This window comes from Stenella coeruleoalba, assembly GCF_951394435.1.
Source record: "Stenella coeruleoalba genome assembly, chromosome: 16".
Lineage (NCBI taxonomy): Eukaryota > Metazoa > Chordata > Mammalia > Artiodactyla > Delphinidae > Stenella > Stenella coeruleoalba.
Window position 1 is genome coordinate 23,812,531 of NC_137162.1, and position 27,980 is coordinate 23,840,510.

At 41.1% G+C, this 27,980-nt stretch overlaps 1 protein-coding gene across 9 annotated transcripts in view; it reads right to left on the minus strand.

The window, feature by feature from the left end:
- SORCS3 (sortilin related VPS10 domain containing receptor 3) overlaps positions 1-27,980 on the minus strand; it is a 742,043-nt gene that overhangs the window by 201,842 nt on the left and 512,221 nt on the right. For all 9 annotated transcript variants that reach the window (XM_079900511.1, XM_079900512.1, XM_079900510.1 and 6 more), the window contains one exon: positions 13,969-14,042. In XM_079900511.1, coding sequence (XP_079756637.1) covers positions 13,969-14,042 — 74 coding nt within the window. The remainder of the gene's footprint in view (positions 1-13,968; positions 14,043-27,980) is intronic.

The window sequence follows — 27,980 nt, forward strand, 5'->3', positions numbered from 1 at the left end:
TGGCCATCCCATTTGAAACCCTCCAGTGCTTCTGGCCCAGCTCCTTGGCAATTACTGCACACTTCGGTGCCTTTTATAGATCAGACGGGTTCCAGGGTCCAACCTCTGCAACGCTTCAATCTCCTCGTATCCTTCTGAAATGCTCAGTGGGCAGAGCAGGGACCCCCACACCCCCACCCCAGGGCTCTCTCTCTGCCTCTACTGTGCATGGTTCTGCCTGAATTACTTGACAGATTCTCTTCAACACCATTAAGGGAAAAGGTTGGAGAATGTCTGAATATGACACAGCTGGCCAGTGGGGAGATGGAAAAGGGGCGGGGCATGGCCCTAATCCATCATTCAGGCTGTCTTTCCATAGAGCAGATTTGAGTAAGAGGCCTAAAGAGGGGGATGAGTCCTGACTTGGGAGAATTTGAGGATTCTCGAAAGACAGTTTTTTCCGTCATTGTATTTGTAAGCAAAGGAGATCAAGGTAGTAATACACACGTCAACTGCTAGATTCAGATACAAACAAACATGTACATGGAAGGAAAACTGCTGCCTTTGAAAAGCAATTTGCTGACAGATGAAAAAGCCTAACTGCCTAACGGTATTTTCTGTTTTAAACATCCCTGTGAGAACAAAACAAGCTAGGGTGTAGTCACAACACCTGAGCTCAGTGCCATTTGCCACCAGTAAATGAAAGTGTTAATTTCCTCCAATCCAGTCACCATAGACTTTCACCCTCTCTCACACCTGGCTCTATAAATTATCACTTAACTTGTCAAAATCATTTCCACGTGAGTGTGGACATTTATCTTCTCACCAAAACATGGTGAGCCCCTTGACAGAGTCGACGGTCATCGGGTAGCGTCCTCATTAGCACAATAGTTTAGGTTCTTCCGCAAGATTTTAGCCATTCAGTAAGCATCTACACTATGGAACTGGACACTTCAGGGTGGTGCAAGCACTAAGGAAGGATAACTTGAAGACTCTTATACCAGTATGCAGCTCGTGTAAAATGAAAAGACCAGTCTAGATCAATGATTTTATAAACATTTTTGTTTGTTTCTTTAACGAATGGTCTTCTATCTTCAAAAGAAATCTTATGCGTAAGCCTGATATATAAAACATTAAGAAGCTGAGTAGTTCTGGCTGAAGCAAAAATGATGGGGCCAAGGACCTGATCACTTAGCACCCCTAAGGCTTCTCTGTGTACCCGGTAGTCCCTGGGGCAATTTATCAGAAGCCCCACAGAACTTCTGAGAGCACTAGTGGAGAAATCACTAGACCAGATCATCTTTCAGGGTCCTTTCCACTCTAACTTTTCCATAATTCTCTACTATAAAAGAGAGTTTATCAATTCAGTGGAATATTCTGCCACTTGAAAATGATCATTATAAATACTAGGCCCATATACAGAAAATTACTTAGGTTGGTTAAAAGTGAAAAAACAAAAGATATAAATGCAGGGACATATTACAACTATAATTTGGTGAAAAATTACTTTTATGTGTACAAAAATTAGAAGAGGACAAGAAAGTATAAAGTGTGTGTTAAAATGATTAAATCATTAGTTCAATAAAAATATGTAATGTATCAATTAAAGTATAAACAGGAATGTATTATTTAAAAATATACACTAGGCATATATTTTTTAAAGTCCACAATTCCGTAATTATTCATTGGAGAATGAAACTTGAGATCAAGGTACTTTAGAAGATTCGCATCTGTCTTGAGGACAATCAGTAGCTTATCTATTGACAGAGCTGCACACAATGCACTTAAGCATCTCAAGGAAAGTGCCTAATGTTAATAAATCTTCATAAAACATGAAGATCGTGTCATTCCCCTGCACAAATATGAATGCCCTCCATTACCCAGAGAGACATGTCTAAACCACTCACCTGGTATTTGAAGCCCTTCACAGTCCGAATCTAGTCTGTATCTCTAGCATCATTTCTCATTGCCCCTCAACGCAAATCCTATTTTCCTAACACAGCGATTCTCGATGGGGGGAGGGGGGTGCCTCTCAGAGAACATTTGACAGTATCTGAATATTAGACACATTTCTGTTCTTCACAACTAGAGGAGTACTGTGAGCATTTATGGAATAGAGGCCAGGAATCCAGCTAAACCTCTTACAATGCAGACGATAATTATCCACCAAAATGTCAAAAATGCTGAGGCTGAAAACCCTATTCTAGTAGATCTACTGACTGCTCTCCAAACATGCTATGACTTCGGCTTTGCTCTAATCAGCTTCCCTTCCCAGGAAAACCTGTCTCCCTTTCTTACTTGCCAAGTCAACCCACTCTTCAAGGTTCTTCAATCCCGTCTCCAAGAAGCCTTCACTTGGCATCCCAGGCTAACCTGGGCCCTTCAGCTTCTGAGCAATCATGACATTTCTTCTACTATTCTTTTGGGGCTTGCCGTTTCTGGCCACACTCCCTTGGCAACCTGCGTGGATTCGTCTCAACATTTGCATCACGTCTGTAAAAGCACACAGGCTCTGATTCAACACAGTCTTTAGTTTATGGTTTTATGAATTTTATTAACATCAAGCTAGAAATATTTTTCTCTAAAAATACCTTTAACACGTATAATAATAAGACATATGCTGATACCTGGAAAAACAGATCAGAAATACAAACACTGACTATTAGGTAATAAATGTGATTTGAATGTAGAGGGAAAACAAGGATATGCAGACCTTGCTCACTTTCAAAGAGATGCTAAGTGTTATCTGCCTCCAAATTAACGAGGATGGTCATTTCTTCCAATTATCCCCTCATATTATAAGCTGTTTTACTATTAATTTTATATCTAATATTTATTAAGCACTTACTACTTGCCAGGCTAGAGGACTGACATTCAGCCAGGAGGCAATGGCAGGGTATACGGATGCCCCATCAGTCAGAAAGGACACCAGCTGATTAAGTACAATTGCCCAATGTCATAAAGCTATTAAGGGCAAAGCTCTTCTCCTATTTAAATCCTCAACCCCCCACCCCCCGACAGGAATGAATCTCTAGCCATATCACACTCTCCTGGTCATTTCAAATTTCTTAAAACATGTATTTTCTTTATAATGTAAAGAATCTTAAGGCACCAGAATTTCCATGGTTGTCCAGTGGGTAAGACTCTGCACTCCCAATGCAAGGGGGCCAGGCTTCGATCCCTGGTCTGGGCATGCCGCAAATAAGAGTTTGCATGCCGCAACTAAGAGTCCACACGCTGCAACTAAAGATCCCGTATGCCGCAACTAAGACCCAGCGCAGCCTAAATAAATAAATAAATAAATAAATTTATTTTAAAAACTCAACATTTAAAAGAAAAACAAAAGAATCTTAGGGCACCAACTATATGTGCATGTAGGCAAATTACAAATACGCCTCATGGCTATCCAATTCGGTCATGCCAATCTGAAGAAAGATGTTATGTACAAAATATCTTTACTTACAATAGCACCAAAAGTAACAATTCCTAGAAATAATATTAACTAGAAATGTGTAAGACTGGTATAAAGAAAACGATACAACTTTTACTGAGGAACAAAGAAATAGTGAAAAAGGAGAGACAAACCATATGGCCAAAAATGAAAACTGGATATTGAAACTATTCAGTTCTTGCCAAATGAATTTACAGCTTTGCTGCAATTCTAATCAAGAATCTAAATAGTTGCTTTATAGGGAGGGGGAACGAGGGAAATTTTGAAAAATGACGAAGTTATTTCAAATTTATCCGGATGGGGTTTCCCTGGTGGCGCAGTGGTGGAGAGTCCGCCTGCCGATGCAGGGGACACGGGTTCGTGCCCCGGTCCGGGAAGATCCCACGTGCCGCGGAGCGGCTGCGCCCGTGAGCCATGGCCACTGAGCCTGCGCGTCCGGAGCCTGTGCTCCGCAACGGGAGAGGCCACAACAGTAAGAGGCCCGCGTACAGCAAAAAAAAAAAAATTTATCTGGATGAACAAATGAGTAAGATAAGTCAAGAATATTTGGAAAAAGAAGAAAAGGTTCTATTTTTGTTTTTTTGTTTTGTTATGTTTTGCAGGAGAGGAGACTTGCCCAGCCAGGCACTATGTTGTGTTATAAACAATAATTAAACACAGTCTGGTCTGGCTCAGGGCACAGAGGACTGACCAATCCAGCAGAATAAAGGCTGCTGACAAACGCTACCAACATCAACGGTCCCTAACTTCCGACCAGAGTTTCTCCTGCAGGAAACCATCAGAGGAAACAGTCAGAAATATGGGCACAGAATTAGGTGGGAAGATGTTCATTGGATTTTAATTACTTAAAAAAATAAAAATCCTATAAAACCTAAAAATATCAATCAGTGTGGATAAAATTATTAAATTATAAAAATGATTAAATTATAGTCACAAGAGGAAATAGACAACTATCAATATGAGATTTCTGAAGCATAATATAGGAGAATGCACAGTCTTTAATATATATAATCTAATATATAATATATACATATTATATATACTATTTAGTAAAGAAGCATTACAAATCAGAAAACTTCAGCTAATATTTACATGACCACAGGTTGAGGGCACGATTTAAACATAAAGTAATAGAAGACATTATAACAGGAAAAATAAAAAGATTTGATCATTTTTTTAAAGTAAAAAGTATGTTTGATATCATAAGGCAATTAAAATCCAAAGAACAAACTGGAGACAATATTGAAACAAAATGAGACCATATAAAAATGCCCATAATAAAGAAGAAGCAAAAACAGATGGTCACATAAAAGAAATACAATGGCTAATAAATATATGTCTAAGCTCACCAGTCTGATAAGAAATGCAAATTAAAACAAGGAAAATCCATTTTTGCATATTAAACTAGATTACTTTTTTAAATTAAATTTTTATGAGGTGCAGTGAAATGGTATTTCACTAGTTGGAGTGCAAATTGGTATAAACTTTCCAGAGAACAATTTGGCATGCTAATATTTATATATATACATATTGTTTTGGTAGTCTATCCTTAAAAATTATAATAATCAGACCTTGAAAAGGTAATTACTTAAAGGTTTTCAAAACAACATTCCACTGCCTTCCTTAATAGTAAAAGTGCAGAAGCAAGATCAATATAAAATAATAGTAGAGTGATTAAATTATTATATAGCCACCCATTAAGATACAATGTAAGTAATGCAAGTTTTAAATTATGTTTAGAGAGTGTAGAGAATGGTACAGGAAGATATTCAAGTATGTTTTAAAAAGATACAAAATTTTATAAACAGCATGATCTCAATTGTAATAAAAACTTAAATATATTGAAAATTATACTATATTATAATAGAGGAAAAAGTCTATGAAGAAGTACTTGATTTTTTAAGTGGTGTTTTCTGGGCAGTGAAATTAGAAGGAATTATTTTCTTTTTATTTTCCTGCCTTTCCTTGAACGTATACAATAAGCTTGTATTGACTCTACAACCAGAAAAAAAGTAGTTAAATTGTGTTTGTGTCTTTTAAAAATTATTTTTGTAGTTTTAGCATTGCCTCTCCATCTTTTCCTACAAGCCTCAGACACTTCTGCTCCAGGACTCTTCTTGGTGAGAAGTTCTCTGGCAAGTTTGCATTTCTTCTTAAGGTCTTCCCTGATTTACACCCTGCTATGGACTGAATTGTGCCTGTCCGCCCCCTGTCCGCACCCCCCACCCCCCACCATTCATATGTTGAAGCTTTAACCCCCAAGGCAATGGTATCTGGAGATGAGACCTTTGGGGAGTAATTAGGTTTAGATAAAGTCATCACGGTGGAGTCCCCATGATCACATTAGCATCCTTATAAGAGGAAACACCAGAGAGCTAGCCTTTCCTCTCCACCATGTGAGGACACAGCAAAAGGGTGGCCATCTACAAGCCAAGAAGAGAGTCCTCTCCAGAAACCAACCATGCTGGCAGCCTGAACTCGTACTTCCAGCCTCCGGAAGTGGGAAAAAATACACTTCTACTGTTGATGCCACCCAGTCTGTGGCAGTTTGTAATGGCAGCCTAAGCAGATTAATATACACCCCTAACCCCAAATGGAGCAGAGCACCCTTAGATTTCCTCAACAAGAAAAAGGGTGATTCCGCATGCCTGCAACCCTGTATCCAATCTATGTGTTAAACAGCCTCTGAGCCTTCGGCTGGATGCTTTCTCCTTGGGCTGCTCAGCTCAATATCCTTCTCTTTCTTCTCTCTCTAGGCCTCTCCCTGACCCTCCAATTCTCAGATTCCCTAGTCAAGGCTACTAAGCCCAGCTCACTACTATCAATGTATTCAATGTCCCCACTTCTTTATGTAGGGAACAAGCCATTGCCATTTAGGCAATCTGAGTTTCAGGAAGACTAGAGCAGTCAAAGTGCTTTACTCCACGTGGGCCTCTCCTGACCCCTCCTCAAAGGACAATAACCTCTGAAATCTCACCCACTGAGAACAATCAAATTTGCTCCCCTCTGGAAGTTTATTAGTGAGATTTGTCTGTCTCTGAGCTGAAGGACTACTTCTCATGTCCTTCACAGAATCATCAGAGTGGAATAAGCATTTGGAAACCATGTGTCTCTAACTCCAGAGAAACCAGCCAAAAAGCTGGGGAAAGAAGAAATGGTGTTTCCATTTGTATCTTGGAATTTTTCTTACACTGAATTAGGTGAGTGGATGTGGCTATCTCTGAATTCTTTTTGACACACAGAAATCTTTTCAGATTTCCCAAGGCAGGGTCAAATATGATGCCTTCCCTTCACAGTAAAGAATTCACTTAAGTCTACAGCTACTTATGTCCCCTTATGTCCCCTCCTTTGTAGAACTCATCTATGCTAAGCACGATCACCACGTGAGTCCAACAGGTCTTGACTTCAACCAAAGAGGTGAGTGTTCTGTTTTCCTCAGCGCACTGGATTGACGACCACGTGTAGCTTTCGAACACTGCATTTGCTTTCGGCATTAAGGCAGCTCTTCCAAGGCCATGATATGCAACCAGACATGCAGCATATGGGTGGCCCCCTCAGCAAAGGAGAACTGATTTCCGCTTGCAAGCTGAGCTTTCACATCTCCCCTCCTGACCCTGCATGTATTATTTTGAATGTATTTTTAAATTGCTACACCATTTAAAAAATGTAAGGGAAAGTTGAATCAAATATTATTTGTGGCATACCCTGGTTCGCAAAGGGCCTCTAAACCTGATTCCTTCCACGAGGTCGATGCCTAAATCCCATTATTTGAGATTGCAAGTGACTGTGTTTGCAAAATCGCAGATGCAGCTTCAAAAATTCACCCAATAATGTTAACTTTGTTTGAAAAGACCTTGACTTTCCAGGAAGCAACCTCAAATCACTCTGCCTGTTCCTTAACTCTGTCTTTGTCATGGATAATGTATTAATAGCCAAAGGGTGACTCGCCATGTAGTTCTTCTGGAGCCACAGTTTGGGAGCCCATCCTTGAAGCAAAACAGAACCCATTCCAGAACAGGTGAGACCTATAGAGTTTAAACTGAAGTAAAGGTGTAAGAGGGTTCACCCAGCCACATTATCTCAAGGTAATCATGCACCATTTTCGCTTCCTGCTTCTCTGCCCTATTGGTCCACCCTCACAGCTGCTACTAGGCTGAGCTGGGTAAGTCTAGGACTCAGATATTTGGGATTTTTGTAAGGGAAATGAGCACTTCTCTGAACAGGAATGTGCACACTTGGCTCATGTGCACACACACACACACACACACACACACACACACACACACACAGGCAATAAACATTATTCTCACAAAGCAAAATCCTGCCCATCAAAATGTAAAACAGAATAGAATAGAATGAAACAAGTTCAGAAAACCTCACTAAAAAACTTAGCAGTTGGGCTTCCCTGGTGGCGCAGTGGTTGAGAGTCCGCCTGCCGATGCAGGGGACACGGGTTTGTGCCCCGGTCCGGGAGGATCCCACATGCCGCGGAGCGGCTGGGCCCGTGAGCCATGGCCGCTGAGCCTGCGCGTCCGGAGCCTGTGCTCCACAGTGGGGGAGGCCACAACAGTGAGAGGCCCGCATACAGCAAATAAATAAATAAATAAATAAATAAAAATAAAAAACTTAGCAGCTAAAAACAGCAAGTATTTATCATCTCACTGTTCCTATGTGTCAGGAATCTGGGCATGACTCAACTGGGTGCCTGTGTCTCAGGGTCTCTCACAAGCCTTCAATAGATGTGCTGGCCAGGGCTGCAGACTCACCTGAAGGCTTGACTAGAGAAGGACCTGCCTCCAAGCTCACTCACATGATTGTTGGCAGGATTCGGTTGTTCCTCATTGGAACCAAGCTGTTGGCCTGAGGCCCTTAGTTCCCCACTGACTACTGACTCTAACCTCCCTCAGTTTCTTGTCACACGGGCCTCTCCACTGGGCAGCTCACAAAGCAATTACAAGACTGCACCTAAGACAAAAACCATTGTCCCTTGGTAGCCAAATCTCCGAAGTGACATCTTATCACCTGTGCCACATTCTAGTCACCAGAAGCTAGTCGCTAAATGCAGCCCAAACTCAAAGGGAGGGGACTATACAGTGGCATGGTCTCCAGAAGACAGAGGTCATTGGGGGCCATTTCGGAAGCTGCCTGCCACAAGAATGAAGTAAGTATTAACTATAAATACTCATACTTGCACAGGTGTGAATATACAATAGCACCAAATTGATATCTTTAATGACAGGTGTCAAAGATACTCAAATGAACATATTCTGAGGTTATTATTCTCCTTTCAGTGGTAATTAGAACAAAGTCATTAAACACTAACAATCACCAATTCCCCCTCCTACATGTTCTAAGGGATATACAGCAAACAAAGATTGATTTCCTGGGGGGTAGGGTGAGAGTGATAGATGGTGAGGTAGAGGGGAGAGGGTAGGTCATTCTATATAAGAAAAGCTTATGATACTTGGGGAGGAAGGTGTGTGGGGATAGAGGGGTGCTCTGGAAGGGGATGTTCTGTGGACAATAAATCTCTGTGACTGAGAATAGTTTTAGAACCCATGGAAAGAGAAGGAAAAGTTCACAAGGTAACTACCATGACGATCAAGATCTTGGAGAGACAGATATGGGCAAAGGATAGTTTTAGAAAGACTCACTGTGTGGTGTGTGATATAATGCTTCTTGGCAACTCCCTTCAAGAAAATGTTTAGTAAAAACCTACATTGCTCTAAAATGCTTTCAGTGTTGAATTTGGGTCATACCACTTGAATGCGACACTCTGTTGAGACTGGGGAAAACATAAATTTTTATTTGGGCTACCCAGGACACTGGTCCGAGAAAACAATCCTAGATATTAAGGAAATATACATAAAATATTAACCAAACTGTTATTTATGATAGTGAAAAATATGAACATTTCCAATGTCCAATAAAAATAGAGTAATACAGTATGTATCTTTACATAACGAAGAGTTGCATAGACAATTAAAATGATGGCTATAAAGATTTTATAATAACATAAAAATTGTTACAATAGCATATGAAGAGGGGAGAAGGGAGATTATACAAATTCACAGGCAATATGTTTAGGCTACACATTAAAGAGCATAGGCACACAGAAAGAGACTGGGAAAAACAAGAACGATGAAAGATTGGAAAGGAAATATTGCAATGAAAGGGTTTTTTAGTCCATATCCTTCCTTTCTCCTTTAGAAGATATTTTCCTAGGATCTCCTATGTATACACACCAGGGAGGACACGTTTTGCTTTTCCATTCTCCCTACCCTCCCTCATGACCTTTCTAAAAGAAGAGAAAAGAAGCTGCTGGCAGAGCCATCGCTAGAAATCTACAGTGAGTAAGCCGACCTTAGTCAAAGGACAATAGAGCCCATCCCGACTGTCCCTACACACCAGCCACTCCAGCCTGCAGCCAGGCATCACAACAGCTCAGAAGAGCTGTCCACAAGGGACTCTCTCCATGAGCCCCTTAAAGTGGGCTAATCTACAACTTGTTCTACATCTGTTGATTCTTACAGGGTTTTTAAAATCTAAAGACCAGTCTATTTTGCAACCCAAATACTCCAGAAAAGAGGTAAGAGTTTAAGTTCCTGGCACCTTAGTGTGTATTACTTTATCAGAACACTCTCCTGCAGTGACAGCAAGGAAGAAGAAATGGACCCTGATCTTTCAGGAGAGAGAACAATTAAGGGGAAGTTAGTAAGGAAGAGACATAGGACACATTCTATCTCTCCTTCAAGATAAGGTACGACCAAAAGATCAGGGATCAGAGGCACTTAGAGGCCAGTCCAGTTACACAGAGAACTCAGCAAGGCCTAGGATGCCCGTTCCCTCAATGAAGAAGAGGCCAGAAGAGGGTGAACACCTAGGGAGGGTGAGGGGCTGCAGAGGCAAAGCTGTGAACCGTCACAAGAATTCATATTGGATGTGCAGCGAGAACAATCTTCCCACAGCAGAATGGGCCTGCCTGTTAAGTATCTTCCAATGGAAGGGTGGAAATACTATTCATTTGTAGCTCAGTAGGATATTAAAACAAAAACCAAAACCAAAAATCCCCACTTGTTCCCTACAATAGCTCTGCCCAAGCAGACACTAGAGAAAGATTACGTTAGGCTACTTAGCCACTCCTGCACTCTCCGTGCAAACTAAAATTGCTAAAACAGTTGGGGTGATGAATGCGAGCGTAATCTGCCTGTTAACCAGGTATCAAATGAGTGAAAAGGTCGCATATAAAGGAGTGTTCACGTCAGTCTGGTTCTCAGGGCATGAGTTTGATGGCCCAGTCACTCCATGGTGTAAGATTCCTAGGTGACCTCTCTTGACGGCATTAGAACATCTGGAATTCATAAAGAAAACTGTACCTCTAGATGAAGCTTTCATGACTGATGCTAATGAATATTATGCCCCATGCCCTGTCTAACCCACAGGCACTGTGGGGCACTAAGGAGGAAATGGATCATGACAGCCCCTTATGATTCCCAATGCATTTTCACAGCCATTACATTGATCATCACTGGAGATGGTCGATTCTTCTCCAGCACACTTGGCAGAAATCTTTTCTGAATCACAGTGTTCTTCCCCCCAAGTCCCTTCTAGGTTGCTACTTTCCGCCACTGAGGGCGACAGGGGAGAAGAAACCTAGCATTCGTGAAGGATCTATCCCTAGACATTTGAAAATCTCCAAATTATAGATAACAATATTTGGACAATATTTTGTCTGGTTAGCATGTTCACTCTATTTGTCTACATATCGCAAGATAAGAGTCTTTTATTTCAATGTCTTGTTTTTGGCATGACTGCCCTGTCCCCAGTGCGTCCCCACCGTCCCTAATACCACTTCACCCTGCAGCAACCCTCTCAAAGAAGCAGCTGTAGGGCTTTGGGTAGTTGATTTGTTTTGTTTTTACCATGTCAGAAGAATTATGACTCCAGAAAGAGTGAGGACAATAAAGTTTGGTTGAGATGTGGATTCTTGGCAGTAAATTAGACCCATTCGATTGTTATCAGATGTCCACAGGTAAACAGTCTCACTGGGAATGGGATTCAAATTTGCGTCCCAGAAGAATGACAAATCACTTATGTGTCACAGTCTTCAGAACTACTGGTAAACATAGTATTTAAAACATAACTTACAAATTAAAAATCTGAAATGGTGAAACGAAATTGCCAAGAGTCCAGTTCCGAAAGGATTATATCTGGTCCTTTCAAGAAGCATATGAAACTGACAAGAAGAATATTGTTCCCATTGCACAGATGCGGAAACCAGAGCTTGGAGAGGCGCGCTCTCAACCAAAGCTGTGCCCTACACCCTGAGAAATGCACACTTTGTCTTTCCTCAAGGAGGTGCCCTGTCGATATTTCCACTCCCAACCCATACAAGCCATGTCTCTCCAACATAAGCGCTTTCAACAGCCATGAATTCTGTCATTGGGGAAAATTAAAAAAAGGTCTGTGTAAAATGAGCTCTTCCTCTGCAACTCCTATGGCACCTAAAAGAATGATCACAGCAATTATACATCAGAAACGGAGAAGTGATACTACAAAAATGGAATTTTCAGCTACCACTTGGCTAGCCAGCACGGGCACTAACTTTTATATTTCCCCATGGGGGCATATACGAAAGAAGCACAGCGTGGAGAAGAGGTGAAATACAATTGCCAGGACCTGGGGATTTATTCTTTCTGCTACACAAAGGAAGGGGGAAGGCAGACAGCAACTGGAACATGCTCTCCTTGCTCTTTGCAAAACAAAGGAAAATGCTGCCCTTCATCCACTTAACTTAATTTCCTTCAGAAACAATGACAAGTCTTATCCAGTCTACTGTACTTTCCTTCTCCGTCAAAGTGACTTCCTAGTCGGCTAACTGCCTTACCAGCTCAAGAGTTTGTTCCAGAAATAGCAGAGGGCTACTTTTTTCTTTTTGAGGGACTTCTGAGTGTTGGCGCACTGAGAAACCGGCAAAAAGCAAAAAGGCAGTAGTTATATAGCTAGAACATCAGAAAAACAAATACTTCCTTTTTCCGCCTTAGTCTATTGAAAAAAAATCTTAATACAATTCTAAATACGACCAAATAATCATTGTAATACTAGTTACAGACCAAATAATAGTTGGTCTGAAAAGGGGAAAATAACTGGGCATAGCCAAGGTATTGAGTCAAAAGCAGTGATCCCAATTCCCTTTTTTCTCCCGGTACTTTGTGTATAATACGACACGGTTGATTTTCACAGTGTGCTTCCACAATCATCATTTTAATTCTGGACAAAGTTCTATAGGTGCAGAGGGGACTGGGTGAAAACGCTGCTTCCAAAGATGTTGGTATGGTTGTATAGACATACAGGGATACATATACCTACATGACCACCACCCACACACACACCACCCCCGCCTTGTGGAAGGCATAAATGGCCATCTCGTGACTTCTTAAGGGACTGACTAAGGTATTTAAAATGAGACATGGAAGAGGTACTACTTTCAAATACTGTTAATTTTTTTCTGCTTTTAATTAAGCACATACTTAAGCATATTATACACTCTGGTGTATGCTCCCTACATATATCTGGCCATCACTTCTGCCGAAATGAAAGCGAGGTACAACTAAGAAGCATTTCATAGAGCAAGGAAGAGTAAAAGGAAAAATTATACCAAACCAAGTTTACTTTGCTACAACCGAGGTAACAACAGTACGCATGTATTTAAAAAATACCAATTAATAACAACACCTGCCCCTTGTACAAGAGTAAATCTGTTCTCCCTGATAATACCAACTAAAATTTACAACATAATATATAGTTAATGAAGTATTTTTCAATTAAAAAAGAATGACATTTTCTGATTGGAGGAAGGGCTAATTCTTCATCTTAAACACATATTCACTCTTAAAAAAGTTTTTCAAAATGTGCTCCACAGAAGTGGCTCTGAAGGATTCAGGTGTGACGTGAGAAAGGGATTCTGGAGTGAAATGAGTTTGGGAATCAGTAACTTTGTGTTTGGCAGCTTCCCTCCCTCTGGGCTTCTCCAGAGTCTTCAATATCCTAACGTGAATCCTGAGTCTCCAGGAGGGCAGAGTTAGATAACCGTTACCTAAAATTATGTGACCACAGAAACGCCTTTGGAAGGAGAACCACTGTGTGGAACTAATGTTCTTCAGACTATGTTTTCGGAATACTGCTTTTAGAATAGGTTCATGAAATACCTACTATTTTGCAAAAAGAAGGGAGACTAGTACACAGCTAAGAGCACCCCATCATGACCTTCTCATGGAGCTCTCCAGCCCATAAATCACCAGGGATTATGCTACACGCAGAGTCTTTCTCAGGAAGTCTTAGTGGGGCCTGAGATTGTGCGCTTCTAACAAGTTCCCAGGTGATGCGGATGCTGCTGGTCTGTGAACCAAACTCTGAGCAGCAAAGGGCTAGGACACACATGACCTCAAGTGCTGAAGGTGTCCAGGAATTGTCCCGAGTGCTATGTTGCCTGATAATTCCTTACCCAAGAGGGTGGTGAGACCGAGGACGGGGCTTACCAGTAAAACCTGTTGGGTGTGATGCGTTCATGCATGAGTTGCCACCGTCTCCCGAAGTCCATGGAGCTGTAGAGCTGCAAAACAAGGAAGTGAGGAGAGCATAAGTATCAAGGGACACTGTTTAACCGAAATACACGTGTCACCCTTCTGGAGATGAACATTCCAATCCATCAGAGCGCCTAATGCACTCAAGTAGGCATCCATTCTATCCAAATACATGAATATGACTGTGCTATGCTTATCATGGGGTCTTCTAATTCAATATACATCCAATACATCAGTTTCATTCAGGAAATATTACTGAACATTGGCACCATGAGTGAACTACGTTTTTTAAAGTCTCTTTTTTGTCCAGTAAATAACAGATATGTTTGTGTGCGGTCGTGTATATATATATATATATATATATATATATATATATATATATATATACACACACACACACACACACACACACACATACATATAACTCAAAATAATCTAAAAGGTAGTTAACGAGATATATTAGCATTTCTACTTTATAGATGAAGACATCCATGCTCAGTTCTACAAAGTGACTATAGCAGCCGTATGGAAAACCAGGATGTCTATGCTGATCTAGCAGATGCCAGGTTTATACTACAACACATCAACTCCACCAACTCTCACAGTATTTATTCAGACCAGGCTCTTACTCCATGAGTAAGTACCAACTACTATGTGTGTCCAACTCTGCACATGGGAAAAATAGGCAAAACTACTCTGACCCTCAAATATACATACAGGTCCACCACATCAAACGGGAAAATGGGGCAAAGGCTAAGGCTCCAGGAGGTGAGAGATGGGAAAGATAAACTGGGGTAAAAATGGAACAATGAGGCTTCCTGAAGAAATATATTTTGAGCTAGGCCTTTGGAAATAGGTGGTGTGGACCAGAGAGAAGGTGGATTGAGATTTTCCTGGGTGGAAGAGACAATGTGGAGAAAGGTGTTAATATGGCTAAGGTCTTGAGCTTGGCTCTGGGGGCGCTTCTAAGAGAAAGGAGGGATGTGATAATAGTTGCTGGACAAAAGCAGGTGGAGGCTGTCTGTCTGTCTGTCTCCCTATTCATCCATCCATCTATCTATTTGCAGGTGTTTTTATATCTCTCTGTATGTATATTTATATTGGAGAGGGGCTTGGGAGAAAGGAGAGGGTTTGTGAGGACCAGACCATCCCATATGGGAAGAATTTATCCACATAATTTATTGCAAGAACTGAGTATTCCATGCAGGGTTTTAAGAAATAGATCACTTTCTTTCCCATGGCATATGCTGAGACTTAAGACAGATGTTTCTCAATTAAATATAGGAGAGACTTTGGTTGGTGCCTTCTATAACCCAGAGATATCAATCAGACTCTCTGTCGGCCCTGCTTCCAATCTGAGCAAACAGAACCCCAAATTCCTTCAAATAAAACCAGGAGAGGAAGACTGTGTCTTCCTCTGCTGCAAACTCTAGCAACAGGTCAGGCAAAAACCTTGAGGGTCACACCGACCCCTGAATCCGCCAGGGAAATGATCAGACCCTCCATCATGGAGGCTGCTTGTCGTGGCAGAACGCCACCCACCACAGCTCCTGCTCGGGCGCACTGCTGGGAGAAGCACGGCTCCTCTCATCCCATGCTCTTCCCAACAGAAACAACTAGAGCTCAGTGCCGATCTATGCATCCAAGCCTGTTCCACTTCCTGCCTCCCTGTCTCTGGTTTTGCTTTTTCAGCTTTTCAGTTTGACTGATGAGAGAAAAATCAAATTGAATTCTCTGCCTGGAGGCTGGTTCAGATGAACAGAAAGAGTAGGCTCCTATTCATTAAGGGCCTTGGGTTAGCTATCTTGTCTCTCAATCTACAGTAAGTTGCTGAGTCTGAAATGAATTGTATTCTCCCACAAGCTGAATCTTTGCAGCCTCTCCATCTATCCATCCATCCATTCATTCATTCACTAAAAGTACATCAAACAACTACTATGCTTTAAGCACTGAACTAAGTGCCCAGATTACAAAGGTTAAAAATACCGTGGATAGTAAAAGATAGAAATCCAGACAATTACACTGCCATGCATTATATGTCATAATATTAATACTGTTTATCTCTGCAATGGTAAGATTGTGGGCAATGGACATTTTCTTCTTTCAGTTTTTGGGATTTTTAAAAAATTATTGTGAACATGTATTACTTTGGTAATTTAAAAAATGAAAGCTCTGACACTGAAATAGAAACAAAGCACATAGGAAATCACTCAACAGAAAGTGCTAGAAGATTGTTTAATGGTATGAAAATGTTCATTATATATTATTTATTTAAAAATATGTTACAAACCATGCACATATCGATGCTAATTTTATTTAAAGTATTGCATAACTTGAAATATATTAGAAGAGAATATGTCAAAACATTAGTAGTGGTTATCTCTGAATTGTGGAATGATGGGTAATTTATATACTTTTTAAAGCTTCCCATTATTTTTAGATTTCTTTACAATAGATATATATTATACTTCAATAGTAATAGTAGCCTATGGTTTATTCTATTTAAATTTATGTAACAATAATTTTCTTTTTATAATGTACATGTTATATTTATCTATCCTTTAAAAGACCAAGAATTAAACTTGCAATTTTTCCACCGGGGAACTGGAATTAGACAAAGCAACATGGGACTTTCCATAAAATGGTATTTCACAGAGGTTATTATCATGGATAGCGGTGAATGAATCCTTCCTTGGACAGAAAATGTATTAGCTCACGCAGTGTTTATATAGTCCTGCATGGCTTCAACCCAAAGTGTTTCATGCTACATTAAAATAAAATGTATTTTCCAAACAATAAACATGTTTAAAACGTTTCTTGTTTACACAAAGTTACACATGAGATGGTGTTCTCCTCCATATACTGCCTTACGATGTCCCCTCCCTTCAAGGATGTCATTCTTGGACTTTTACCAAAGAACAATCCAGACCCCCTTCTCTCCCTTCTTCCACTATATGTCATGGTCTCATCTCTCTTAACAAGCACGCACTCAGCAGTGACATGCACACGCAGCGCCCTAAATGAATCATCGGAACAGCTGGAAAATATGAAAGAGCACGTTCTTTTCCTTATTGATTCAGTTATTCGTTCCTTAATTATATCAGCCTGCCAGGGAAAAGCATCTGATAGCTGAAAAACTAAAGAGGCAATTTAATCAATGTAATATTCCACAGGAAGAACAACAAGTTGTATCTGGAAAGCTTAAGTTCAAAGAATAATACGACTGCATTAGGAGGTTATGGGTTGAATTATGCCCCACCCCCCAAAAAAAGATCTGGCTAAGTCCTAACCCCCAGTATCTCAGAATGTGACCTTATTTGGAAATAAGGTCTTTGAAGATGATCAAGTTAAAATAAGGTCAGGATGGGCCTTAATCCAATATGACTGATATTGTCATAAGGAGAAATTTGGACACATAGACAGACACAGAGGGGAGACAATGAGAAGACACCCAGAGAGAAGGCCATGTGAAGACAAAGAATTTTAGTGATGTATCTACAAGCCAAGGGATGCCAAAGACTTCTGGCAAATCACCAAAAGCTAAGAAGAATCGAAGCCGCCCCTATAGGTTTTAGAGGGAGCATGGTCCCGCTAACACCTTCATTATAGACTTCTAGCCTCCAGAATGGCGGGACAATGGAATTCTCTTGTTCCAAGTCATCCAGTTTGTGACACTTCGTTATAGCAGCCCTAGGAAACTAATACAGGCATCTTACTCTTGCTACCAGGAGTAATAGTGACAGATCTGGCTACATTTTTCTGTTGTTTTCTTGTCTCCACTCCTAGGCATTTAGTTGTAAGGCCAGAAGTATTATTTAGGGCCAGACTGTTGAATCTGTGGTTGAAAACCAAACTCTCATTTGCCTATATTTCTCTGTCCTGTGCCTTTTTACCACACCCCTAAGGATATTTTCTAAGAATAACTGTGAATTCATAAAGACCATATGGCAGCAACCAGACATAATCAGAAGGGGCAACAAACTATACATTTTATAGCAGCTTTTGGTATTCCAGCCAGATTCCCTAGAGCCAGCAGATCTCCCATGTACAGGGAAGGACGGTTCGGAATACATTTATATAAAAGCTCTCCCCTGTAGGCAAATTCAAACTTAGTGTGTAACTGTCCTGATTTTTTGCTCAAAACCCATGGAGTTTAGGTAGCATTCCACTGAACTATGGCCATGACGATCTTGGTCTTCAAAAAAAAATGAGACTGGTTTCTGCTCAAAATAAGGTCTCTGCACCTTTTTCCTTGGTAGCCACAGAGCAAGTGGGAGGGCTTGGCTGGCTTCTGCAAGGTTGCAGGAAGAATCCCCTGTGTTGTGGCAATATTAGTGGTAGGCAGAAGAGAAACCAGGTCACATGGCAACAAAGAGTCCTTTCTAACCTGTGCCTCTGGTTGCTTCCTCAGATGTTCTCCAAAGAACTCCTTTCTTGATAACAAGGGGAAACAACTGCATCCAAGGTCCCTCTAAGCTCTGGAGATGTAGACAAGAACTTCTGTCCTCAGTAACCATTTTCCTTTGCCCTTAGGAGTTATAAGGCATCTACACCATAAAGGTATTTATAAAAAGACATAGACAGTCACCTAGTTATGCCATCCTATTGGAGATGGCAACATTTTCCTTCCCTTCTTGAAGATTTCTAGCCACGAAGATTTTCTCTCTCTCAGATGGTCTCTCATCATCCATTCCTTCATTTAACAAATATTGATCAAATGTCTATTAAGAACCAAGCACTGTTCTGTGGGTTTAGGATACATCAGTAAACCAAAAAGACAAAAAGTCTCTGCTGTCAGGGACTGTACATTCTAGCGGAGATCGAGAACTCAAATGCCCTAAAGTTCACTGTGTGAATAAGTGAGGGAGGGATAAGGAAAGCAGTACCACTACTTGTATTCTTTAGACAGGCTCATTTTGCTGGCACGTAATGCACTAAGGAAATTTCTTTGCTTATCCAAGAGGATTTTTCCCATTTTTCTTGAAACACTTGATAAAAGGCTACCTTTTATTTTCCTGCTTTTAATAGAGACATGAGTTCAAAAAATGTTTCACTTTCCTCTTAACTCTAAGAAAAACACCATACAAGCCTGATAATGTTTGGCAGATGAAATTTCCCCACAATGCTGGGGAGAAGCAGGGAGTCCAGAGAGCTCACTCTCCATCAAAAAATGGGCTTAGCTGTTCCCTAGCTGGACAGGAGTGCTGAGCCAGTGTGGTCAGGCTTTAGAACCTTGAAGAGAACCTGAAAATTCGGATTTTTTATGGGAAATCTCCATCTTTTTCAATTTTGGCAAAACTTGAAAAATTCAAAACATACTGCAGGGCAAATAAGATGTGTCTTAATCCAGATGGCCAAGTGCTGCCTGAGGACCACCAATTGGCGATCTGAATCCTAGCATACACCTACAACTGCCTGCAGGAGACAGTGGGACTATTTGACCTTGAAGTAAGACTGCCAGATTTAGCAAATAAAAATACAGAACGGGAATTTGTATTTTCAGATAAAAAATAAACCATTTTTTTTGTGTAAGTGCATCCTGTGTAACAGTAGGGATATGCCTATATATATATACATATATATGTGTATATATATATATATATATATATATATATATTTTTTTTTTTTTTTTTCTGCAGTACACGGGCCTCTCGCTGTTGTGGCCTCTCCCATTGCGGAGCACAGGCTCCGGATGCGCAGCCTCAGCGGCCATGGCTCACGGGCCCAGCCGCTCCGTGGCATGTGGGATCCTCCCGCACCGGGGCACGAACCCGTGTCCCCTCCATCGGCAGGCGGACTCCCAACCACCGCGCCACCAGGGAAGCCCGATATGCCTATATTTTTAAAACGTTGTTATTTACCTGAAATTCAGATTTAATTACATGCCCTATATTTTGTCTGGCAGCCTTACCTTGAAGTCTCTCCCATTCCATCTCTAAAAGTCTGAATTATAAGATGCAGCCCCTTATATTGGGCTTCTTGACTCTTTGACATTGGATGCCACCAAGTGAATAAAAGAATCTCCAAATTACTGTAAATACTTCCTGTAATCAATTCAGTCAAACCATTTCACTCAATCTATTTAATGTCAATTGAGCACTAGCCTGTGCTAAGCTTACTACCAGGTATGATGATACAAAGGTGAAGAACACAAGGTTCCCTGATCTCTAGATGAGAAGATGGATGTGTCAACAGGTAAGTGCAACATGACACAAGGAAGCCCCTGTCAACAGAGGCAGAGGAGGGCTAGGAGGATTCAAAGGAAGGAGTGGTCAGGTCTGCTGGGCTTGGCACTAGGCCAGGGGCTGAGTCAGAATGGATGAAGAGGAGCTGGCCTGAAGGGTAAGTTCCCCCCAGAACACTGCAGCTAACAAAGGCGAAGATTTCTAGACATTAGAAAAGATGTTGGAGAAACAAACATTATCTCATCCTCCTACAAAAGTACAACTCATCTGGCCATGGATCAGTGTACACTGGTCTAACATCTCAAAGGAGAAAGAGCAGAGATGGAAAGGGGTCTGAATAAGGGCATGTAAAGGATTCAAGAGGAACAGGGGAAAACAGCTGTGCAAGAGCCTAGGTGCGAGGATAAAATGAAGACTTAAAGATGCACCGTGATGGGCTTCCCTGGTGGCGCAGTGATTGAGAGTCCGCCTGCCGATGCAGGGGACACGGGTTCGTGCCGCAGTCCGGGAAGATCCCACATGCCCGTGAGCCATGGCTGCTGAGCCTGTGCGGCCAGAGCCTGTGCTCCGCAACGGGAGAGGCCACAACAGTGAGAGACCCGCGTACCGCAAAAAAAAAAAAAAAGATGCGCTGAGAGAGTGAAGGCTATGAAAGTAGAGAGGGGTAAGCGCTTAGATACACGCTTGTTTATCAAGTTTCAAAACATCCTCCCTTGAAACCTAAAAGAGGCAAGATTACAACAACAAAAATGAATGACTACTTTTAAAAGCAAGTTCATAAAATTAATTACTCTAAGAAGCCGGTGAGAAAAGCACAGGATATCCTATAACAGTTTAAGACTCAATGCTTCTCAAAGTTTTTCATCAAAACATCTCTAACAGCCAAAGGGAATAAAGCATCCCACCAGGAATCTGGAGGTTTGACCTTAAGCAGTCTGACATAAGGGCAAACATTTTCAAGTCTCTAATTTTCACCAGAAAATTCCATGGATGTTTTATAGTCTACTCTATATCTGTGCTTAGAATAAAAAAATAAATTTCTTCACCAATCTTCAAGTGAAATGGACGCTCCAGAAAGACACTCTATATCGATCACACTCTCTTTACACCACTGTCCCCGAGAGGTGCATTTTTGAGTCCCAATTTGAAGAGGGGGGAGTGATACCAAAAATGGCTGATGCATAGTTAGGGACCAGATGCTACTGATGGGGTAACTCATTTCACTGTCTCAACTGTGTAGGGTGACTACAAGCGGAGTTTGTGATCATTTCTTGGTGCCTACGACAACTGGAATCCTGGACTTGATATGAGGAGACACCCTTGGGCAGGGTTTTCATTTAATTTTATGACCAAGGGAGAGGAAAACATGTAGTTCTGGTGATACCATACTTGCCAGAAAGCAATTCCATTAGACCCTGTTTGCTAACATAGCAAGCCTTATTTTTGTCATGGCTTTTGTAGGATTCCTCAGGCTTATCCACCCGACTGGACCTCCAATTCAGAGGTCATATGTACATCTGAATAAGCAAAACCTTTTGTTTCCCAAGTCAGTGTTCTACTCCTTGCTAGAGGTGCTGGTGACTCTAAAGGCCCATCTGAGCACACAAAGCATAGACGATGCTTGCGCCCAGATGCCCCAGTGCCCACCCCACAGTAAAGATGCTTTCTTCCAATGGGGCACACAGAAACTGGCTCATAAGGATGTTAGTGTCTACACTCTGTCAAAGGGGGGACACCGTGCTCATTCCCCACCTGCCTTTTCCTCCAGGATTCTCTCCATCCGCCTTATTTTCCAAGTTGCAGCCACACTAGCCTTCTTTAGCTTCTCAAACATGCCATGGACTCTCAAGTCCAAGGGCTTTTGCACATGCTGTCCCATCTGCCTAAAATGCCCTTCCTCCACTCTGCACCTTCTCCCTCTTTCCATGCATGTACCCAACTGCTGCTCCTGCGTCAGGTCTCAACAGAAATAGCCCTTCCGAAGGGAAGCTCTTTGGTCACCTCCTGCCCCAGACAGCACGAGGTCCACCTGCCATCTGCTCTCATGGCTCTCTATCCTCTTATTTCATAATATTCACCAAAATATGAAATTATATATTCGTGTAATTATATGACTGACGTCTGTCCTCCTTTCTAGATAGTAGGAATTGCCACTTTAATAGTCCCAGGTGTTTAACACAGTGCCAGGTCTGGAAGAATAGATGCTCAATAAATATGTCCTGAATGAATACATGATTATTCCATTTCAAGCCTTTCAAAGTTCTATTCCTTCCACCTGAAAGGCCTCCCTTCCCTTCCCAAACTTGTCTAAATTCTACCCTTCTTTCAATATTAGTTCAAATTGTCTCCTGTCCATGAAGCCACACTTGGTCAAAAGAGACAAGATTATAAAAGGAAAACTAAAGGACTACTTTTAAAAGCAAATTCATAAAAGAAGCTGGAGAGAAAGGAAGAGTATCCTATGAATAGTATCTCTTTTCTCGTAATTAACACCAAGTGTCCAACCAGACTCCAGTAACAGGTTTCTCTTATAAGCTCTCAAATTGCTTTTATTTAATTCATCCAACCATTAATCTGGTCACTTAATTCACTTATGCATCAAAACTTCAGGTAATCTCTTCAGATAGATTAGGGGCCCCTGGGTGAGAGAATCCCATGTGAAATCTTGACCCCTTCAAAGACATTTCCACTGAGCTGCTCGACAACACAGAATCAGAGAATCATAAACTTTTATAGCTAAGAGTGTCCTTAGAGGTAATCTGGAAAATTCTTTTTACACATGGGGAATCTAAGGCTCAGAGAACCTAAGTGACTTGCCTAGTATCACACAGCTAGTTAATTGTGGAGCTAGAATTCAAACCCAGCGTCTGGATTCCCACCTCAATGCTCTTGTAATTGTGCTGTATTGTCGTTTTTTGTTAATTGCTTGATTCTAAAAGAAAAACAAGTTAATATAACCTCACAGGAATAATGGCTCATTTGGGTATACCATACATGAATAACACCGTGCCTTGAATCTCTTTAGCACTTTTATTTACAAATCATTTTCACAATTCATTTTATCCTCTTTCACGCTGAAGAGTATTTTCTGAGCTAACAGACACATGAGACAATCTTACAAACAATTCACATAGTATTTACCAAAATCCATTGTTTTGTCTCCACAGTCCTATTCTCTTGGCCATTTTCCTTTGCAATCAGATTCTATTCATTTTTATTCATTATGATTCAGAAGCATCTCATTTTAAGCAGTACCCTTTGAACACAAATGTTGGTATTCCTCCACAAGCTGACTTTGTTCTGACCCACACCTCTCCCCCTACCTGTGTTCTCTCTCCTTCATCGTTTTGGTTTCACATCACCTCCTACTATTAATATCCACTTTATCACCTACTTTACTGGCTTTTCACTGCATTCAATTTGTCTTTAACTCTTTTCCAAGTTCAAATTTGTTTTTCTTTCCCCCAAAACATGAATCTAAAAGAGATGGAAAGAACTTAATTTTTTTTTAGTTTTAGGTCATTTATTTAATGTAAATTACTATCTTTAAGTATCAAAACAATAATATCTGCCTTTAATTTGGAAGAAATGAAGACTTTACTAGACCTGCCGTATGAAACACCATTTGAAATATATCCCCAGGTGGACTATTTAAACATGCTCATGATTTTAGCATTAATACGTGACCAGAAACTCTAAAAATTCATTCAAACTCAAGACATTAAAGGGGAAAAAATAGTGTATATTTCAAAGTCTATTCTTTCAGAAAAATAAAAATAAAGACAAAAAGAAACTTACATTTATGGAGGATCTGCCCCTGACAGGTATTTCTGTATATGGTTTAACGGACTCAAAATAAACACTTTTTGATGGTTATTTCTGTCCACACTTCTTGGAGAAGAACACTGAGGACTTGCTCTAGATCCCAAAGCAAACTCCAAGACATCTGATTCCCAAACCAGTGTTCATTCCAAAATACCTGCTGCCATTGAAAAATGAGTGCTATCAAGGAAACAACCTGAACTGTAAGGGAGCTCAAACTATAATATCCCAGAAAGGTTGTCAAAACTTGAGGTTGTGGCACAGAAAACTGAACAAGGAGCAAAGAGGTTTATAACTGTTTTCAAACATGGGAAAAAGTTGTTCTGTGGAAGGACAATGAGACTTTCTCCTGCTGCATCAAAGGGCAGAGCAGTACCAAAAGGTGATCTAGACAGAAGTAAATGTTGTCTTGACATAAGAAATAATATTCTAATGGAAAGAACTCCCCAAGGCTGGAAGAAGCTTCCTTGCATGGCAACAAGTTCTCCAGGGAGTTACTGGATGTGCTTAAGTAGAAAACGGATGAGCACTTTGATTAAGGTGATACCATCAGGAAATTAAAGCGTCAGATAGGGTTTAAGCCAATGAGTTCTTAGGTACCTTTAGATACATGATCTTTGATTCTTAATCCAAGAGCAATAATCCTAGGAAGAGAACCCAAGAGCATATTCACTAATCATGCCCCCTAAATATTTGTAAAAGCTGGCAGAGGAATTTTTTTCAAAGGCACTCAAATGTTGTTGGAAAGGCCAGGACTCTGTGTGGCAGCTTTGATGGATTCATTCAGCCTCCCTGTATCTAAGACCTTTGCAAAAGGATTTTCAGCTCCTCCCTTCAAGAGCTAGAATTTATTTCTTCACCCCTTGTTTGGGCATCAGAATGCAGTAGAAGAATCCCAGTTCTGAGTGTAGTCCCTCAAAAGCCTTGGACACTTCCAATCTTTCAGAATGCTGTCACCCAGGGTGAACAAACCTTGGCTAGCCTGCTGGAGGATGAAAGACCACATGGAAGAGGACCCAGCATACAGCCATCTCAGACCATCATACAGCCAGCTGAGCTCTAACTAGAAAAGCGAGCCCAGACAAAATCAACACAGTTGCCAACCCAGCCACAGCTGACCACAGACACGTGAATGAATCTAGCCCAGACCAGAAAAATCACCCAACTAATCCACAGAGTTGTGAGCAATAATTCAGGTTTATTGTTGTAAGCTTCTAAGTTTAGGGAGAGTTGGTTACACAGCATTAGCTAGCTGCTACACAGACCTTAGATACAAGTATTGGCTCTACCACTGGCCTAGCTGAGCTGTTTTGAGGAAGACTTTAAGTTCTTCAATCTCAGTCTTCTTATCTAAGTATGATGAAGGGCTTTCTCCACAATAGTGGCTCTCAAACATCAAAGTTATTCAGATGTCTTGTTAAAAATGTATATTTCAGGCCCTCCTCTAGAAATTCTGATTTGGAGGGTCAAGAGTGGAGCCCAGAAATATGCATTTTGACAAGATATCAGATGATTCTAATGTAAATGCAGAGGAACCACACATGGAGAAACTCTGTTCTAGATCATTCTTATGGAAGCTTGGACATTTATAACTAAGCTCATCATCCTGTCTTCAGTCAATCTCTACCTTCATCACAGGTAGAGGATGCCCAGCTGAACATTTGGAGCTCCTTAGAGATGGGGGTGTCACAGACACTCTAAGGCCCAGTAGAGAAGAGTGACTTGCCCTTAAGTCAGACAGCTTTTCGCTCCTGGGAAACCCGCTCCTAGCTCCATCCCAGAAACCAGAACCTGGGGAAAGAAGATAGGCAGACTGCTTCCACTCAAAAAGATTCTGTCCAACTGCCAATGCTGGAACACGATTACATAGCAAACAGCATAGCCTCAGCTAAAACGCAGAGTAACAGCTGGACTGTGTTCCCTGAAAGTACAATGCATTTATTACACAGATAATTAGACTTCCCTCTAGATCCAAAAGTCATATGGTCTGTACATTAAGCAAAGGGGACTTACCACAGCCTAGCCAACCCTTGCCCAAAGCGCACAGAAAATGCTGATCCCTGGGTTCTAAAATGGGGTGAGGAGGGAGCTGGGGTGAAGCCAGGAAGACAGCAACTTCTCTGATGTTCTTCTGTTCTTGGCTTTAGTGACCCAAGTCAGTGGTTCTCAACTCTGCATCACAGTTACCTAAAAGTTTTAAACAATAGTGATACCTGGGCCCCATCTTAGAAAACTTAAATCAGAATCTTTAGGAATAGACTTCTTGGGCATAGGTATTTTTAAAGGTCTCCAGGTAACTCTAATGTGCAGATAGGGTTGAATACTACTGGTCTAAAACAGAGGTTGGCAGACTATGATCCACCTCTTCTCATAAAGAAAGTTTGACTGGAACCTAGCCATACTCATTCATTTAGAGTTGAGTGTTGCAACAGAGATCATATGGCTAGCAAAGCCTACAATACTATTCAGTTCTTTCCAGAAAGTTTGCCGACCGCTGCCCTTAGGTACTGGTCTTTAGACTCGGTTAAGAGGTCCCAACAGAGGAATTTTATCCTGAATGCCTCCTAGCTTGGTTACACACCCTTTTAACCTATTTCTCCAACACCAGGAGCCCGCAAGTACATGATAATAATAATAACTAATGTCTAATGAGTACTTATCATACGTCAGGTACTAGATTAAGTGGTTTGCATCTTCGCCTTTAAATCCTACAACCACCCTGAGAGGAAATCTGGTTACCGTCATCTTATAGAATGGAAAACTGAGCTTTGGAGAGGACTGAGTTACTTGTCTGAAAACACAGAGTAAGTGCAGAGATCAGATTTAAATCAGGCTGTCTGATTCCATGGCCTATGTGCTCAATAACCACACAAGCCGAGATTCACAACATGGAAACGTGGAGCTTCTGAGCCAGACAGCAATGGGAGCCTGGGCAGGCTGCTTCCAGGGGCAGGGGGAGGGGAGTTCTAAGAATACCTACCACACAGAGCTGTGGTAAGATTAGGGGTAGCACGATGCCTACTAAAATGAAACTGTCTGGCAGACAAACTATTTTTTTTGTCAGATTTTTCTTCTGAAGACATTCTTGACAATATTTCACTAATTATTTTCATCCATTTAATCACTCAGTAATTTAGTGAACACCTTACCTGAACCAGGCATGGTTCTATATTCTAAGGATACAGCAAAGAACAAGGTGCTAGAAAACACAGTTGTCAAAAAAAATATGTATATATATTTTAAAATATATTTCATTCACTTACTGCCCATTTCTCCCACTACCATGTACACTCCATGAACTGAGGGGTCAGCAGCCTTTTGTGCTTGGGAACAGTAGACAGATCTCAGCACAATGCTTGGGGGGGCCACTGTAAATAGTGAAACCACCAAAGAAAAGCACAAAAATACAAAAAAACATAGCACAAAGCAGACCATGAAAAAGACAGTTCTTTGTACCCTGAGAACTCAAACAAGAAGGCAGAGCATCGCCTTGTTCAATCTCTGCTGGGAACATGCACGTCAGGTGACTCAAATTTCTTGCCACTCAGCACATGTTTTCAAATGTCCACAAAAACTTTCTGAGTACTGATTCGGGGGTTATAAGTGAACTTTAGCGAGTAGGTAAATTCGCAAATACGGAATCCGCAAATAATGAGGATCAACTGTATAATGTCATGCAAAGATAACTACTAAGAAGATCAAAGCAGGATAAGGGGATAAAGCAAGAAAGGGGTACGATTTTTGTGAAGGCGGTCAGTGAAGACCTCTTTGAATAGCTAACATGTGAGCAGAAACCTGAATGAAATGAAAGAGCAGGTGATGTGAACATCTGAAAAGTGACCTAGGAGGGAGGAAGAGCAAGGGCAAGGACCCCGAAGTGGGAGTGTAGTGGCATCTTGGAGGAACACTACAGGCCAGTGTAGCTGGAGCAGTGCACAGAGAGAGAAGCTTTGGGAGATG